At 55.3% G+C, this 16,713-nt stretch overlaps 1 protein-coding gene across 5 annotated transcripts; it reads right to left on the bottom strand.

The window, feature by feature from the left end:
* Nucleotides 1–332: 332 nt before the first annotated feature.
* Nucleotides 333–14,327, bottom strand: St6galnac6 (ST6 N-acetylgalactosaminide alpha-2,6-sialyltransferase 6). Of its 5 annotated transcripts, none has more exons than XM_076568887.1 (7): nt 14,188–14,327; nt 13,246–13,300; nt 11,955–12,045; nt 9,079–9,258; nt 6,557–6,963; nt 2,420–2,527; nt 333–1,768 (listed from the first exon to the last, which is right to left on the bottom strand). In XM_076568887.1, exons 2-7 carry the CDS (start codon nt 13,269–13,271, stop codon nt 1,579–1,581), a joined length of 1,002 nt encoding a protein of 333 aa, XP_076425002.1. In that variant the 5' UTR covers nt 13,272–13,300; nt 14,188–14,327; the 3' UTR covers nt 333–1,578. The 5 variants fall into 5 exon arrangements, with proteins under 5 accessions (XP_076425002.1, XP_076425001.1, XP_076425004.1 ...); XM_076568886.1 differs by having other exon boundaries at nt 333–1,764; nt 13,117–13,300; nt 14,188–14,293; XM_076568889.1 differs by having other exon boundaries at nt 13,117–13,300; nt 14,188–14,288.
* Between the last annotated feature and the right edge of the window lie 2,386 nt (nt 14,328–16,713).

Below are 16,713 nucleotides of genomic sequence, written 5' to 3' on the forward strand. Positions count from 1 at the left end.
GCTGTAATTTCCTCTGGAGTCAGGGACCCTTCACCTCCTGCCCGTCTGGAGTAAACAACACTGCACTAAGAGGCTGGCAGCCATGTTTACAACCTGCCACGCTCACTCTACCTGGAAGGTCCTTTTTCCTGCCCTCAGGCCCCAGGCCCCAGTGCTGACTTCCGGTCCCACCCAGACCATTGCTCTCCCTAAAGTCCTTCTCCAGCTGTTCTCTGAGGCTTCAACTTCATGCACCCTCCTAACCCAAAGGCTACAGGCCGGTCCTTAGGATATTCCCAGCTGGGAGAGGAGGGCACACACAAAAACGCAGACTCGAGACACAGAACACTGAGCTGGGGCTTACGTGTGTTTTATTTCTGTATAAATCGTTACAAAACCAGACCTGGGGCTGTCGCTGCCCCCGATTACCTCAGTGTGCAAGGACTCACAGCTGGCCAGCCCCTACCCCGCAATCCACAGCCTCCTTTTGGAAGCCCTTCCCTTGAAGGCTGTGGAAGAGGGGAATTAAACACACCCCACCCAGCCCCAACTTTAATAAAGTGCTTGAGCAGGGGACAGAACCCAGGTAACCCAGCTCCCGTCTCTCTATTCCCATCCCAAACTCGGAGGGAGACACTTCTCCCCCAAACCCTCAGCATCTCTAAACAAAGGCTGTCCTGGTGTGGCGGGGTACCCTTCCTCAATCCCAAAGGCTCCTCGGGCAGCAGGGACCACTCTCCTGCTGCAGGGTAGGAAGAGACGCCTGGCCGACAGGAGCCAGGCTAATGGCAGCTGGACTGATAGCCGCTAAGAAAACAGCTGTGTGTTTGTCCCACATCTGCCCGAGTTCCTCAACCACGGGTATTTACACAAAAATACCCTAAAGTTTGCAGGAGGTGGGGAAGAGTACCCCAGGGTCCCCATCCCCAGGGAGCTGAGTCCCCAGTGAGGGGCGGCAGCTGGGGGAATTTACACTTAAGTACATGGAGAGTGAGTCTGTCCCACACAGGAATGTGATCTCGTCATAGCATTCCAGAAAGAGAGGAGGGCTCGTCCAAGGTCACTCGGGAGGAAGCCAGGACCTGGACACAGGCCTCCCACCTCCCAGGCCTCCTACCATTTCAGAACTCCACAAATTCTCTGGCCTGGCCTCCTGGCAGCTCCTACCCCATACGGTATCTCTGATTCTGGAACCGTGGGCCAAATCCTTGGGACAGACCTCTTTGTCCCAGCTAAGGAGGGAATGATTTGGGGCCCGTTCCTGGGGCTCTGATGCAAGGCCTTACAGGAAAGGACATGACCTAAGCCTCAGGCTGACTCAGAAAGACCCCTATACCCTGATTGACGATGCTCAGACCCTGACTAGACAAGAAAGACCCCCTGACACCCGATTAAACCATACAGAATTCCAAATCCCTGATTGGCCAAGAGATAACTCCAGCCCTGATTGGCTGGAGGAAAAACCCTCATCAAGGCCCTGATTTGATTGACTGGGAAATACTCCAGCCAGCCCAAACTGGCTGGAAGATGGCCATGGTCAAATGGTCGAGCCCAGAGCCACTCTGCCTGTATCTCTCCGAGGTGGTAAGGGCAGGATGGCTAGGTCCAGGAGGGGTGGGAGAAGGTGATGCCGTAGAGCTGGGCCCAGGATGAGAAGACTCTCTTCTCGGTGATGAAGCGGTGGTGATTGCCCTTACGGCTGTGCTCATTCTGGATGTACGTGACACACTCATCGGGCCCCTTGGGCTCATAGTAGTGGTATGGCATGCGCTGCAGGCGGGGCCGCTGGCTGGGCACAGCAGACAGGGGAGTCAGGGGCGTGGGGGCAAGGTGGGCACCTGTAAGGGTGCCCACCTTTTCTACTTCCACCCCTCTCCTATTCTAGAGTCTCAGTGGAATAAATCCTCAATCCTTCCTCAAGCCTCAGTTTTCCCATCTATAAAGTGGGTATATGGTAGACTAAGTTTGTGGAACCATCAAGCTTCTTTTTTTTTAAAAAAAAAAAAAAAGGAACTTTTTTCTTTCCCCAACATAGCAGCAGTGATCAAGAACTGTGGGCTTGGAGGCCTGGTACCCCTTAGAGTTTCTGAGACCTTCCTTGGGTCCCCTCACTAAACACCCTCTTCAATTTGCACTCATAAAATGGGGAGGACAGTGTCCTGGCATTGTGTGAGGGAATGACGCTTGGTGCGTGGTCAGCACTCAGTAGGGCATGACTGGCACTCCATGGAATTCTTGTAGTCAGTGCCAACAGACAAACTCAAAACCCAGCCTGGAGTGGAAACCCCCGGGGCAGCTCCAAGAAACCCACCTCTGCAGAACAGCATGAAGTCACCCCACAGAGGCCCTCAGACGAACCCTCAGCAATCCCCAGACCTCCCAGCTCCACCCTGTAATCAGTAAGTGGGTATGGTTCCCAGGGGTACCGGCCGGAGCTCACCTGCAGTAGTCAGGAGGGACCATGCCATACACGTGCACATGGTCACACAACTCCACCGCAATCACCATGGTAAACCAGCCCGTGCTCAACCAGGAGTGGGACTTTTCCCTGGGGGCAGAGAGGAGTCTCAATGAAGGGGCACTCAGGCAGGGGTGGGGAGCAGGCAGGGGTGGGGAGCAGGCAGGGGTGGGGAGCAGGCAGGGGTGGGGAGCAGGCAGGGGTGGGGAGCAGGCAGGGGTGGGGAGCAGGCAGGGATGGGGGAGCAGGCAGGGATGGGGAGCAGGCAGGGGTGGGGAGCAGGCAGGGGTGGGGAGCAGGCAGGGGTGGGGAGCAGGCAGGGGTGGGGAGCAGGCAGGGACGGGGAGCAGGCAGGGACGGGGAGCAGGCAGGGGTGGGGAGCAGGCAGGGGTGGGGAGCAGGCTGGGGTGGGGAGCAGGCAGGGGTGGGGAGCAGGCAGGGGTGGGGAGCAGGCAGGGGTGGGGAGCAGGCAGGGGTGGGGAGCAGGCAGGGGTGGGGAGCAGGCAGGGGTGGGGAGCAGGCAGGGGTGGGGGAGAAATGGTCAACCCCCACAGAGGCTCCAGGAAGCTCTACCCACTGTCTCTCCAGGCTCTGCCTCTACATCAGACTTGTGTACCACCACTGTGGTGGGAGCACTCGGGCTGGTGAAGGGGAAGGGCACAATAAACAGGTCATGCACTCAAGAGGCTAATAGGTCAACAGTGCACACTGCGAGTAACCATGACGACCATAAAGCATGCTAGCAGCAGTGTGTGTCCTCTGGGACCAAACTCCTATGGGGATACTAGAGGATGCTGAGAAGATGATGCTGAGGTGACCACAGAGCAAGGCATAAAGGACAGCCCACACCTGGGGCTACAGCAGACACCAGCTACGTGTGGCTTAGTAAGCACTTGATATGTGTCCGAGAGGTACTATGTCAAATGTGCACTGGAGCCCTTGGGAAGCATGAAAAGCAGAATGCAGACCACGTCATTCATAGTGTTTTGATATTGATTTAAAATATATATATTATATATATATAGTTTTTTTGTTTTGCTTTGTTTTTTTGAGACAGAGTTCTCTCTGTGTAGCCCTGGCCGTCCTGAATTTGCTATGTAGACCAGGCTGGCCTCAAAGATGTCTGTGTGCATATACCATATGAAGGCAGTGTTCATGGGGGCCAGCAGAAGGCATCAGATCACCTGGAACTGGAGTTCCAGGTGGCTGTGAGCAGTCTGTCCTGGTGTGGGTGCTGGGAACCGAACTCAAGTCCTCTGGAAGAGTGCAGGTGCTCTTAACCGCTGAACCATCCCTCCAGCCCTAAGTACACCTGAAGTTGAGACTATTTTCAACGTATGTGGTGGGACACATTTAAAAGAAAAGCACCCCTGTAACAAGTGTGACAAAGATAGATGACACAAAGCTGCCCGAGACAGGAAGAAAAGAAATGACCACACTTCCTTACGGGTGCTAAGGGAACCCACAGATACTACAGATATAAATCCGATACCGGACATGAAATGGCCAACTCCTTAAAACCCACGAACTCCCCACGATGAAGGAGGTTGCCTGAACACTCTATAATATTAAAGAAAATGAACCCAGCAATTCCAGGGCCGGGGGGTGCAGCTTTCATAGTAGAATGTGCACTTATCATGCTTTAGGCCCCAAGTTCCACCCCTAGAAATAAAAACTAAAAAGACTAAACATCTTCTACAGAGGGGCTCTACAGACCCAGACAGTTTCACAGCAAACTCTACCTAATATCCATTCTGTACAACCTCACCCACAAAAGAGAAGGGGGCACTTCAATGTGTGACCCCAAACTCAACCTAGAAAGAAAACGACAGCAAAAACAGCCTGGGTTGAAAATCCTAGTGCGACACAGTGAGAAAAAAGAGGCACACATTGATGAGGAAGGAAAAAAAAAAAAGCATCTCCGTATAACATGATTATTAATGTGTGAAAGACCCAAAGAACCTACAAAAATCTTTAACTGGTGAGTTTAAGAGTCAACACATCAAAACTAACCATTTTTAAAAACACACACACTAGCAACAGGGCCAGGAGGTCGCTTGGTGGGTAAAGCATGCGCTGTGCAAACATCAGGGCATGACGTCCACGCACCCACAAAATCCCAGGTGGGCGTGGCGGCCCATTTGCAATTCAAGTGACCAGGAAGGAGACACAAGAGATGCCCTAGCCAGATCAGCGAGTACTGGGTTCAAGCGAGAGACTCTGTCTCGGTATATAAGGTAGAGTGAGCCAGGAAAACATCTGACCTCAGCCTCTGGCCTCTATGTGCACATGCACACACACACACACGTATGCACACTTACACACACACATGAACACACATACATACACACAGAAAAAATACACTAACAATGAAAACTGGGAGCCTAAGATAAAAATTGAAAATTGTCACTTATAATAGCTGAAGGGACACTAGCCCACTCGAGCATGTGGCCCTGGCAGGCCCCGCCCTTCTCCCCCACTCCCTCTGCCTTGTTAAAAACCATCGGATTACAGTACTAAAGCTGCCACCAAGGCCTGTTCCCTTATTGGGCCCCTTCCTCCTCCTGAGGCTAACAAGGTCCAGCTATCAAAGTACTGAAGTCCAGCATCAGAAGCCCCCTTTGGTCACCCAATTAACCTGCCCAATCAAAATTAAACACCTCACCCTAACACAGGGTTTCCCTGTTTACCTTTATAAACTGCCATTTGCCTACGTGCCACGTCTGTCTCCTCTCTGTCCAGAGGCCGTCCTCTGTCCCTCTGGAGCAAATCCCCCTCCCCCTTCCCTCCCCTTCTCCATCATCCTTGATCTCCTCTACCACTGCATCCCAGCCCATCCTAACACAGACCTCCCCTTCTCCCTTTAAGAATGACACCTGCAACATCACTTGCTGCTGTTTTCCTGCCAGAGTCAGAAAGCAGCCACTTTTTTTCTTCCCAGCTTAATAAAGGATCTCTCTGTGAGAACAGGTGTTTGGGTGTGGTTTGTGCCTAATCCAGGGTCTGGAAGGGGCCCCCCGCTGTGTGGGAGTCTCCTTCAATAGCCACAAATCTTTAAAATTAACTAGGTATAAAGGAGGCTGGAGAGGTGGTTCAGTGGTTAAGAGCACTTACTGCTCTTCCAGAGGACCTGGGATCAATTCCCAGTGCCCACATGGTATCTCACAGCAGTCTGTAACTTGAGTTCCAGGAGACAGAACACCCTTTTAGGAGCTCCTCAGGCACTAGGCTTGAAGTAGTGCACAGACACACACAGGCCAAAGACTCAGACACACGAATCTTTGAAAAACAATAATTAGGTATAAATCTACCAACACACGCATAGAAGCTGTATGCTGAACCCATTGGTTTAAATAACATGGAAGTTAAATGCATCCTCTGCCATTATCGTTAGCTTTTTTGACATAGCTACCGTAATACTTCAAATGTGGCCCACACTGTATTTATGTTGTTTTTTTTTTTTTTTTTTGTTTTTTTTTTTTTTTTTTTTTTTTTTTTGGTTTTTTCGAGACAGGGTTTCTCTGTGTAGCTTTGCGCCTTTCCTGGGACTCACTTGGTAGTCCAGGCTGGCCTCGAACTCACAGAGATCCGCCTGCCTCTGCCTCCCGAGTGCTGGGATTAAAGGCGTGCGCCACCACCGCCCGGCCACACTGTATTTATACAGGAGGGGGCTGACTAGGTTTCTAGGGAGGTTAGTCGGAGAAGAGCATGATGGGAAAGATTTCCTTAGAACAGAGCATGCTAGGAGCACCTGTGTGCGTACACTGAGGTATGCCGGGAACAGTCTAGACCCTAGGTGCCACACTGTGGAGAGTGCCACCTAGAAAGCTACCAGGAACACCTACGTAACAGTGCAGAGCATTCTGGGAGCCCCTGTCCCCTTGGAGTGGAGGATGCTGGGAAGAAGCGGGGGTGGGGGGTGGGGGGTGGCAGTGGGCAGGTGGGTGAGGACAAGGTGGACATTTTGAAGATGACCCACGTTCCACGTTAACAGCTGAGGAGAGCTGGGGGGACCTGACCAGGAGGGTGGCAAGAAGTGACTACACCCTCAACATAGTGCATGCTGGGAGTATCAGGCCAGGGATGACCGCGGCGGGCAGGTGGGAGGTTGGCTGGTACCTGTCCTTGCCCGTCTCACCCCGGAAGAGGTCGTCAAACTGCTGCATGCGGGTGGGAGAGACGGCGTAGGCCTCCATGTTCGGGAAGGCGAGGCCCGCCCGCTGGATGACGCGCAGGAGGCTGCCCTGCGGCTTCTGCATCTTGTTTGGGGGGCCCCAGAAGATAAACACCGTTTCAGGGGTCCGGTTGACAAATTCCTGGGGCCTCCGCAGCACACGGAACACACTGGAATGGGCCACTACGCGGAAGGTGGTTTTGTTGCCGACATCGGCCGAGTAGCCCGAGGTGGGCGCGTCGTTCATGCGGATGGTGCACTCAGCCCGCTCAATCTCGGGGCCCAGTTTGGTGCCCAGCAGGTGGCTGGAGCTGGTGATGATCACACACTGGTTGCACCGGGAGGGCAGCGTCTGTGGGGCAAGAAGGGGGGCACAATCAGAGCTGCTCGGTGCAGGGTTCGGAGCGCTAGACGGCCAGGCCTGCGGGGGCCGGGGGCCATCGGGAGCCGGGGGCCATCTCGGCCCTTCAAAGCACATTCGTTCTGTTCTGTGGATATTCCTAACCATCTGGGGGCACAGCAACAAAGGACAGCCGGTCCCTGTGCCTCGAGATGTTTGCCATCCTAGGGAGCAGGACAGGCTCGAGGTCCCACCCCTCCCAGGGTCTCTATCGGCGGTTTATGGACGCCGGGGTAGGGGTTGGAGAGGGGGAGAAGAGAAAATAAAGGAGAATAAAGATATCAAAATATGGGCTGGAGAGACGGCTCAGAGGTTAAGAGCACTGGCTGTTCTTCCAGAGGTCATGAGTTCAATTCCCAGCAACCACATGGTGGCTCACAACCATCTGTTAATGAGATCTGTAGTCATACATGCTGTATACAAAATAAATAAATAAATATTTAAAAAAAAAAGATATCAAAACACATTATAAACATGCATGAAGATGTCATAAGAAACCCATTATATAATTAATATATGCTAGTAAAAAACCAAAACCCAAAAAAAGATGCTTAGAGTTGGGGAGACAGACAGCATAATACACAGGGAAAAACACGGAAAGAGGGGATCAGAAACTGAGAAATGGAGGCTGCTTTAGAACAGTCCTTAGAGCCGGGCGGTGGTGGCACTCCCCTCTGATCCCAGCATTCGGGAGGCAGAGGCAGACAGGTCTCTGTGAGTTCGAGGCCAGCCTGGTCTACAGAGCAAGTTCTAGGACAGCCAGGTTGCTTACAGAGAAACCCTATCTTGAAAACAAAAACCCTGTCTTTAGAGTCACACCACTTAGGCAAAAATGTTCAAGGCCAGAGGAAAAGCAAGTACCAAGACTTGAGACAGAAATACAGGGGGCACACTGAGAAACAGAGGATGGAGACTGGCTGGGACTCAGCTGCGTGTGGCCCAGCTCCCCAAAAAGAACGCTTCCTCCCAATGCACCAGGTCGTTTTCCATCGCCTCCAACAGCTCCAGCACCCAGACACACACTCCCCAAGCTAGTTCTCTCGCCACCAGGCTGGGAGGAGCAACAAGCCACGCTCAGACACCTTTCCCTTCAAACCACCCACGCTCGCGGGTCCCTCTTTCTCCCCATCTACTCTCCCATTCCCCTTAACCCCTACTATGGGTCCTTTCCAGGGAGGGCGTGTCCACAGCCAAGGGCACTCCATACACAAAGGCTCTGAAGAAAATTCAACAAGGGAAGACTGTCTAAATACAGGAATTTCATAGACACCCTAGGGCAGAGAGGCACCCAGGATGACATGACTGGCTGACAAACCAGGTCTGTAGAAACAAGAGTGCTGAATCCTGACCACCAGGCCGCCGTCACTGGACTTTTCTGTCTAGCTGCAATTTAGCAGGGGCTGGGCAAATCTCTGGCCCTCCCATGCTGCGTGGCTGCGTGATCACCTCAGGTCTTCTAGGGAGATAATAGCACTGAGCAGCTCGTACTGTTCGAGAAAGGGCAGCCAGCCATTATTGTTTCTGCTCTTGTGTTCTCCAGAACCTCAGGGGTCTCCGCCCAAGCTTATGGGGTGTGTCCCCAGAGAGCCATGAAAACCAGAAGTCTGACTCAGGAGCAACAGAAGATCTTTTTAAATTTTAAAATACATTTGTGTGTGCACATGTGTGTTGTGTGTGTGTATGGGGGGGGGAGGGTGGCATCCCACAACACACTCCCACGTGCGTGGAGGTCAGAGGGCAGCTTGCTGGAATTGTTTGTTTTTCTTCCACTATGTAGATTCCAGAGCTCCATCTAACTCAGGCCATTAGGCTTGGCAGCAAACACCTTTACCTACTGAGTCATTTCACTGGGCCAAGACAGACTTTTAACACTAAGGGCGGGACCTTAATGAGAACTAAGGCCCACTGTCAAACACCTGTCCAAGATCCCGCCCTAAGCAAAGGGCCGTGATCTTGACTGATGACCCTCATCCATCCTCTCCTCTCGGAGGCACAGGATACAGGAGGGAAGAGATGGAAAGTGGGGGATATCAGCAGCCAAGGACCTCCCCACAGAAGCTGCTCTACCTTGTTTCCCAGGATAGGGAAGTAGGCGTTGGAGAAACTCCACTTCTTGAGGTTGACAGGCCGACGCATGCGGCCCCTCAGGGAGCCGTAGTGGAAGACCTCGTTGGCACTGTTGGAGCTGTAGAGGATGAGGATGGTGATGAGAGCCAAGAGGACCACAAACACTGCTGACCGCTGCTCCTGGAGAGGGAAGAGGCCACTGAGGGTCCGGGCACACACACAACAGGCTCGGTACCCCACTGCCTGCAGCCCACCACGCCCTTCATACCAGACCAGATGAGTTCAGGTACCACCTCCTTCTCCCGGCATTCTGCCTGCCTATCTCGTTCCTTCTTAGTCAGGTGTCCCCCCCCCCCCCCCCCCCCCGCCGCGCCCCAGCCCTAGGGATCGAACCTAGGGCCTCATGTATGTGAGACAGTTACTCTGCCTCTGAACTATCCAGTGCAGTCACGCCGCTTGCAAACTGCTATCCCTCCAAACCAGACCTGGAGCTCTGAGCCCTAAGGCTGGGTCAGCCTTGCTCCCCAGGCCCTGGGTGAGGGAGGCCTGCAGAAGGTGCTCAAGGAGAGAGCCCAACACGGCGTTGCACCCTCCCAGTGCTGTGCAGGCTGAGGCCTGAGGATTGCTGCAAGCTTGACGCTAGCCTGGGCTACACTGAACAGGAAAAGTGTTTCTGGACTGAACTGGATGCGGGTGACAAGGTCCCCTGCCTAGACTCAGGTGGGGAGAGGGACATCCAAACAAGATCCAGATGGTCCAATGCTAGTAACTCTCCATACGCTGTCTATACAGCTGGCACCACACACTTTGAGGTCTGCAGAGTCAACAGACCACAATCAACAGTCTAGTCAAGCCTAGAATGACTGGACCAGATGTAGGCTTCCTATCTTGTTATCAGTCCTTAATTTTGTGAGGTTTTTGTTTGTTTGTATAGAAATCGGCTCATGCTGGGTGGTGGCCTTTAATCCCAGCACTGGGGAGGCAGAGCCAGGTGGATCTCTGTGAGTTCGAGGCCAGCCTGGTCTACAGAGCAAGTTCCAGGACAGGCTCAAAAACTACACAGAGAAACCTTGTCTCGGAAAAACAAAACAAAACAAAACAAAAAAACAAAAAAAGAAAGAAAAGAAATCGGCTCACATAGCCCGTGCCACCTCCACCTCACTATGTAATCAAGGCAGACTTTGATCTACTGATCCTCCTGTGTCCGCCTCCCAAGTGCTGGGATGACAATCAGGCAGCATCACACCAGCAGTTTTGGTTGCACACACTGGGTTAGGCATTATAACTTATGTAGAGATGATAAACTCTTTGTGTTGTGTGGGTTATATGCAATTACTAAGCCATCCTATATGAAGAACCTGAGCTCACACCCTTGGATTTCTGTCTCCTCGGGATCCCGGGAGCAACCCTTACATATATGAAGGAACATGTCACTTCTCATTCCTTGCCTGCTTGGTGAAAACGGGTCTGGGCTCTTTGAGGTATTTTTCCTTGCCAAAGCATCTTAAGATTTCTCAGTAGAGGGCGCTGGAGAGACACTGTTAAGAATAAAGGCAGTACCCCTAAATCGCTTTGGTTCTTACTGGGACCACAAGTATTTATTTAAAGTTCAGCTCCTCCCAGGCACTCAACCACCAGCAGCACCCAGAAGCCAGCAGCTTCTCTTCGCAGGGCCATGTAGTAGATGGTGAGTGGGCTACGGGCTGGGCCGTCTCCAGCTGGGCCTGCACCTCAACCCTTGGGCTTACACCCGGTCCTGGATTTAACAATCAGGTCGCATCCTGATCAACCCACTGCAAGCAGGAAATGTCAGAAGGTAGGAAAGGCGTCAGTCAGCTCAGCAACAGCCCACTCTGCAGCGTGTCACAGGCTCCTCTCAGCAAGAGGGGCTCTTTGGAAGCTGCGGACCTCAGCCCCACCCAGGATCACCAGGGAGCAAACCAACAAAACCTCAAGTTTCAAAGCGTGGGTCCCACTGAATACTTTGCACTCTTGCATCACCAAAATTCAGAAAGCCCACGTCTGGCAGCGTTGACAGAGTGCTCAGCTAGTATGCCTGAAGCCCTGGTTCTGATTCCCAGCACTACATAAACTGGGCATGGTGGTACAGGCCTGAAGTCCCAGCGCTCGCAAGTGGAGGCAGGAGGATCAGGAGTCCCTTAGCCTACACAGTGAGGCCAGCCTGGGATATACAAGACCCTGTCACAAACAAAAATTTTTTCTAAGTCTAACCACGACAAGTCAGATTCCTATTTAGACCAGGCTGTACTGGAATTCATTATGTAGACCAGGCTGGCCTGGGATCACTCCAGAGATCCACCGGCCTTGGCTTTCTGGGTGCTGGGATTGAGTCTCATTCCCTGTTGCTCCGTGCCCCATTGCCACTGATAACTCTCCGTATTAAATCATCCCTGTCAAAGGACTGTGTTCTTTCCCCTGGACTCAGAATGCTACAACCACACGCCCCACTTTCAAATCTCACATTCTGCCATGGAACCCGGGGAAAGGTGTTGGGGGGGTGTCAAACACATAGTAGGAGCTCAGGAAACATGAACAAATACATGATGGGGAACTCAGGTGCTGTGACTTTGAACATGGCCATTCCCCCAAGACCCCTGCTCACCTCCCTACCCGTTCCCCCGCATGCACAGCATCCACCTTCACACAGTACTTTCCCATAGATAAGTCAAGCTTAGGACATAGGACATTGGGCCCAGAAAGAGGCAAGAGCCTTGGAGATCAACCGCTCAGTGGCTGAAGCCAGGGTCTGCACCCAGCATCCTGTGTGGGTTAGAGTGGCGGTGCTGTGGCCAGGGCGGGTTTCACAGAGTCCACGGCAGCAGCTCAGATGCGGACAGGAAATGAGGGGGACTTACTTTGTTGCCACTCATCTCTCTCCGGCGTCTGCTGAGGGGTAGGGGCCAGCGTCCCGCAGGTGGCCCGGGGGGCAAGGCTGTGGGGTCACACCTGCAAGCCACCAGAAAGGGTTATGGCCGGAGGCCCTCCCCTGGATGCGGCTGGATCACAGGTCTCGCCTCTACCCAACAGCTCTCCTACATGCCCCCCAACTTTAAGGCTCAGGGCTGCATCCATTTTGCCCCGGTTCCCACTCACACTCCGAGCAGGGACGGTGCAAAAGTTTCGAACGTCCCTGACTCCCCAGGGGCCACCTCACAGACCTCTGAACGACATGACTCGGTGAATTCAGTCATTGGCCAGTGTGATCTTGGGGTCAAGGGCACAGCCACGGTTCTCAGAGGTACATTGTTGTCTCAGCTGAGGGGATGGCTGCAATCACAGCCTGACGCAGGCCTGCCTGCCCGGAACCGCTGTGTGCCTCATCCCTAACCCTCTCCCCCACCGCGGGCACCGCTGGGCACCGCTGGGCACCGCTGGGCCGGGCCGGGCTTCACTTCCATTCCCCACCTGTAAGCAGGCCGTCAGTATTCGGATCAGTCCACCTCCTCCCACAGGCAGAAAGGGATGGTGCGAAAAGGAAGGACGGGCCTGGATCCTCGGAGGGGATCCCGGCCGGGGGCCTCCCGGAGCCTCCCGGTTCCCGTCACTATCTCCGCCCCCTGACCTAGCTGCTGTTTACTCCCTACACCAGGAATAGCTAAAAACCTCAGGCCAGAGCGCCACACACTCGCCCCGCTCCTGATTGGCCAGGCCAGGCCCCGCCCACCGCCGAGCGGCCCCGCCCTCCCCAGGCCAGGGTGCTCCTGGGCCGTCCCTGCACCTCCGGTCGCGGAGACCCCAGACTCCCATCTGTCCCCACCGGGCAGTCCGGGAAACTGAGGCTCATCGGGAGGGAGGCGCGGCTTGTCCTTGGACTCAAACCGCTAGGGCCAATCACAGGCGTCAGAACCCAGAATCCCCGGGTCCCCATCAGCCCCGCCACCTCCAGCTTTCAAAGCGCTCCCGGGTCTGGCCGCCGCTCCCAGGCAGACCTCGGGCTTACTACCCTGTCCTGCGCATGCCCCGCGCTCCAGACACCCGGAGCACGCCAGGTCCCAGGCCCACGCCCCACTTTCCCACCTTTGCCTGAGCAGTGCCCTCAGCCAGGACCACGGTCCCCCTGGTCAGCCCCGTCACGGTCCTGCTCTGAGGAGGCCATGGTCAGGACAGCATGTCAGGTGCCAGTGCGAATGTTGGGTCCACACTTACTGGCTGGGGGGCCTCGAGCAAGCCATGGGACCTCTCTGAGCCTCAGTTGCCTCATCTGTGGAGTGGGAATGATAAGAACTAGTAACTCCTGAGGCGACGGGCAGGATGCATGCAGATGTGACAAAGGGCGCCCAGGGCTTGAAAGTGCTCCATCAGATGTCCTTAGCCTTTAGGGTTCAAAGCCCGCCCCTGCACAAGCCTGTCCCACAAACAATCCTCCTCCCCTCGACCCCAAGCCAGGGACCACCCCTATATTACAAGCCCCGGGGCCACGCTAAGCATCGCCCGCCTACAGAATCCTCCTGGCAACGCGGAGGCCTGGTAGGTGCTCTTGCTCCCCATTTCACAGATGAGCAGACTGAGGGAGCAGAGCGACCAGGCGCCTTGCAGGCCGCCGGAGCAAGCAGAGGGGACCTTGTGGACACGTTTGTTTACAGGGCGGAGCCTGACCGGGTCTCCCAGGAGGGTCCCCCTCCGGTCCCTGCGTGCGCCCGGCGTGGACAGGCCTGCTGGGGAGCGGCTCCCCCCGCCGGGGAGGCGGCAGCCCCGGAGCCCGGACCCAGCCGGAGGAGGCTGAGCTGCGGGCCAGGGCCGCACCCTGAGCTCGCCCTGGGGCTTCGCTTCTCCGGGACCGGGATCAGGGAACCCCAAGTGCCGCGTGGGAGGCTCAGCCCCGCGCCCCCTCCGCGGCCGCTGCAACCCGGGGTCGGGCATCCTGACCCCAGCTCCGTAGGAGAGGGGTGCGGGGCCGCGGCAGGGTCCCCTCGTCTCCAAAGCGGCAGACCCAGCGAACCCCGCGAGCTTTTATATCTCGGGGTGCGGTTATCGAGGAAAGTGGGTCTCGGGGAGCCCCGGGGCCCCCTCCCCAGCGGCTCTCCATCCCCGCGGCGCGGCACAAGCCCCCGCCCCGCCGCCGCCCGCCCCCGCGCAGCGCCCGCTCACCTCCGCCGGGGAGCGCCAGGCCCCCCGCGGCCCCCGAACCCCCTCACATGGCGCCGGGAGCCGAGAACCGGGGTCCGCGCTGCCCGGGCCACCCAGGCCCCGCCGCAGCTCCCGCCCGCGGGGTCCTAGCGCCGACGCTCACAGACCCGGGCCAGGCCGGAGGGCGGAGCCTCGGGCTTGCGTGGCCCCGCCCCAGGGAGGTGCCAGAGAGGAGGGATGCTCTCCATCAGCCTCCCATGCCATCCCGAATATGGCCCATTTCTCACACCCACGCCCCGCCCCGCCCCGTATGGACACCAAGACCTCGGACTGGGAGGTGGGGATCACTGGGCTCGAACTCTGGTTCCTCCACCTTGAGATCCCTGGGCAACCTGATACGTTGCTTTATTTCCTTACTGACGGAAAATGGAGAAGAAGGTCTCAAAATGTAGCTTCTGCTGGGCCTAGTGGTGCAGGCCTCCCAGCCCAACACTTAAGAAGGTAGGAGAGAAGACTGTTGGAAGTTCGAGGCCAGCCTGGAAGACATAGTGAGTTCCAGGCTGGCCAGGGCGACACAGGGAGACCTTGGCTCAACTCTCTTCCTCCTACCCCATGTATTCATTGTATTTTATGCGATTAAAAGGAAGCAACATGGGACTGGAGAGATGGCTCAGCAGTTAAAAAGACTGGCTACCCTTCTAAAGGACCTCGGGAATCTGACGCCCTCTTCTGGCCCCCATGGATACTGCACATATTTGCAGTAAACAGACATGCAAACAAAACACCCATACACATAAAATAAAATTAAAGTTTTTCTTAAAAAAGGCAATTTGAGGGCTGAGGAGATAGTCAAGTAAGCCAGACATGATGCCATGCGTTTTTGTTGTTGGTTTGGTTTTGGTTTTTCAAGACAGGATCTCACTGTGTAGCCCTGGCTGTCCTGGATCTCACTCTGTAGACCAGGCTGGCCTCGAACTCACAGAGATCCACCTGGCTCTGCCTCCTGAGGGCTGGGATTAAAGGCGTGCACCACCAATGCCTGCCAAGGCCATGTGTTTTTAACCCCAGCTCTGGGATTACTCTGGGGGTGTGAAGATCCCTCTGGCTAGCTTACCCTTCCAGGTCAGCGAGAGAACAGCATTGGAAGTTCACCTTTGACCTCCACACACACACGGACATGCACTTATGTACACACCCACGTGCAAAAGCAATCTAAGTAGCCTGTTAGGAGACTGGGTAAATAAACAGACACAGCCTGCTCATAGTGTTCTAAGAGGCTGGTAAAATGAAGCATGGGGGTCAGTGTGCATGCCGGGAGAGGAGGGCTGGGTCACGGGGGTCAGTGTGCGTGCCAGGAGAGGGGGGCTGGGTCACGGGGGTCAGAGTGCGTGCTGGGAGAGGGGGCTGGGACACGGGGGTCAGTGTGTGCTGGGAGAGGGGGGCTGGGTCACGGGGGTCAGTGTGTGCCGGGAGAGGGGGGCTGGGTCATGGGGGTCAGTGTGCGTGCCAGGAGAGGGGGGCTGGGTCATGGGGGTCAGTGTGCGTGCCAGGAGAGGGGGGCTGGGTCACGGGGGTCAGAGTGCGTGCCGGGAGAGGGGGGCTGGGTCACAGGGGTCAGTGTGTGTGCCGGGAGAGGGGGGCTGGGACACGGGGGTCAGAGTGCGTGCTGGGAGAGAGGGCTGGGACACGGGGGTCAGTGTGCGTGTGGGAGAGGGGGCTGGGACACGGGGGTCAGTGTGCGTGCTGGGAGAGGGGGCTGGGACACGGGGGTCAGAGTGCGTGCTGGGAGAGGGGGCTGAGACACGGGGGTCAGTGTGTGTGTGGGAGAGGGGGCTGGGACACCGGGATCAGGTGCATGCCGGGAGAGGGGGGCTGGGTCACGGGAGTCAGTGTGTGTGCTGGGAGAGGGGGGCTGGGACACGTGGGTCAGTGTGCGTGCTGGGAGAGGGAGCTGAGACATTTACAGGACACTTAAGTGTAGAAAGCGAGTTTGAAGAGCTTCATGTTATGCAATCCCTTTGGAAAACAACATAGTAACAATTTCCGTTTAACACCCTGGGTACCTAGAAGTCCCTGCAGATGCACCCAGCGACGTGATGTTCACAGCAGCGTGGTTTAAAGACAGAAGTGGCAAGAGTCCAGATGTCTGGCAACAGGAGAACAGAAGGTTTTGTCTGGTCTGGTTTGGTTTTTTGAGACAGGATTTCTCTATGTAGGCCTGGCCATCCTCGAACTCACTCACTCTGTCGACCAGGCTGGCCTTGAACTCAGATCTAACTACCTCTGTCTCCCAAGTGCTGGGATTAAAAATGTGCAACACCACTGCCTGGCAAGGGTTTGTTTTTAATATTATGGAATATTCATTCACACTGTGGAATATTACACAGGGCAATTAATAAGCTACAGCCACTGCTGGTGAATCTTGGAGACCTAAGGAGCAAAAAGAAGAAATGTGGGGAGGTAAGTAAAGCTGCACACGTGGCCAGCAGAGGGGATAGAGTAGGCCAAGATCTTCCTCAGCTAAAGATCAAGGTCAAGAGCAGGCCG

This window comes from Peromyscus maniculatus, chromosome 4, assembly GCF_049852395.1.
Source record: "Peromyscus maniculatus bairdii isolate BWxNUB_F1_BW_parent chromosome 4, HU_Pman_BW_mat_3.1, whole genome shotgun sequence".
Lineage (NCBI taxonomy): Eukaryota > Metazoa > Chordata > Mammalia > Rodentia > Cricetidae > Peromyscus > Peromyscus maniculatus.

Coding starts and splice junctions, on each gene's coding strand:
- St6galnac6 (XM_076568885.1), bottom strand. CDS start 12,290: ATGACTGAATTCACCGAGTCATGTCGTTCAGAGGTCTGTGAGGTGGCC. Junction 9,259..11,954: donor GAGAGATGAGTGGCAACAAA/GTAAGTCCCCCT, acceptor TTCCCTCTCCAG/GAGCAGCGGTCAGCAGTGTT. Junction 6,964..9,078: donor TCCCTATCCTGGGAAACAAG/GTAGAGCAGCTT, acceptor CTTGCCCCACAG/ACGCTGCCCTCCCGGTGCAA.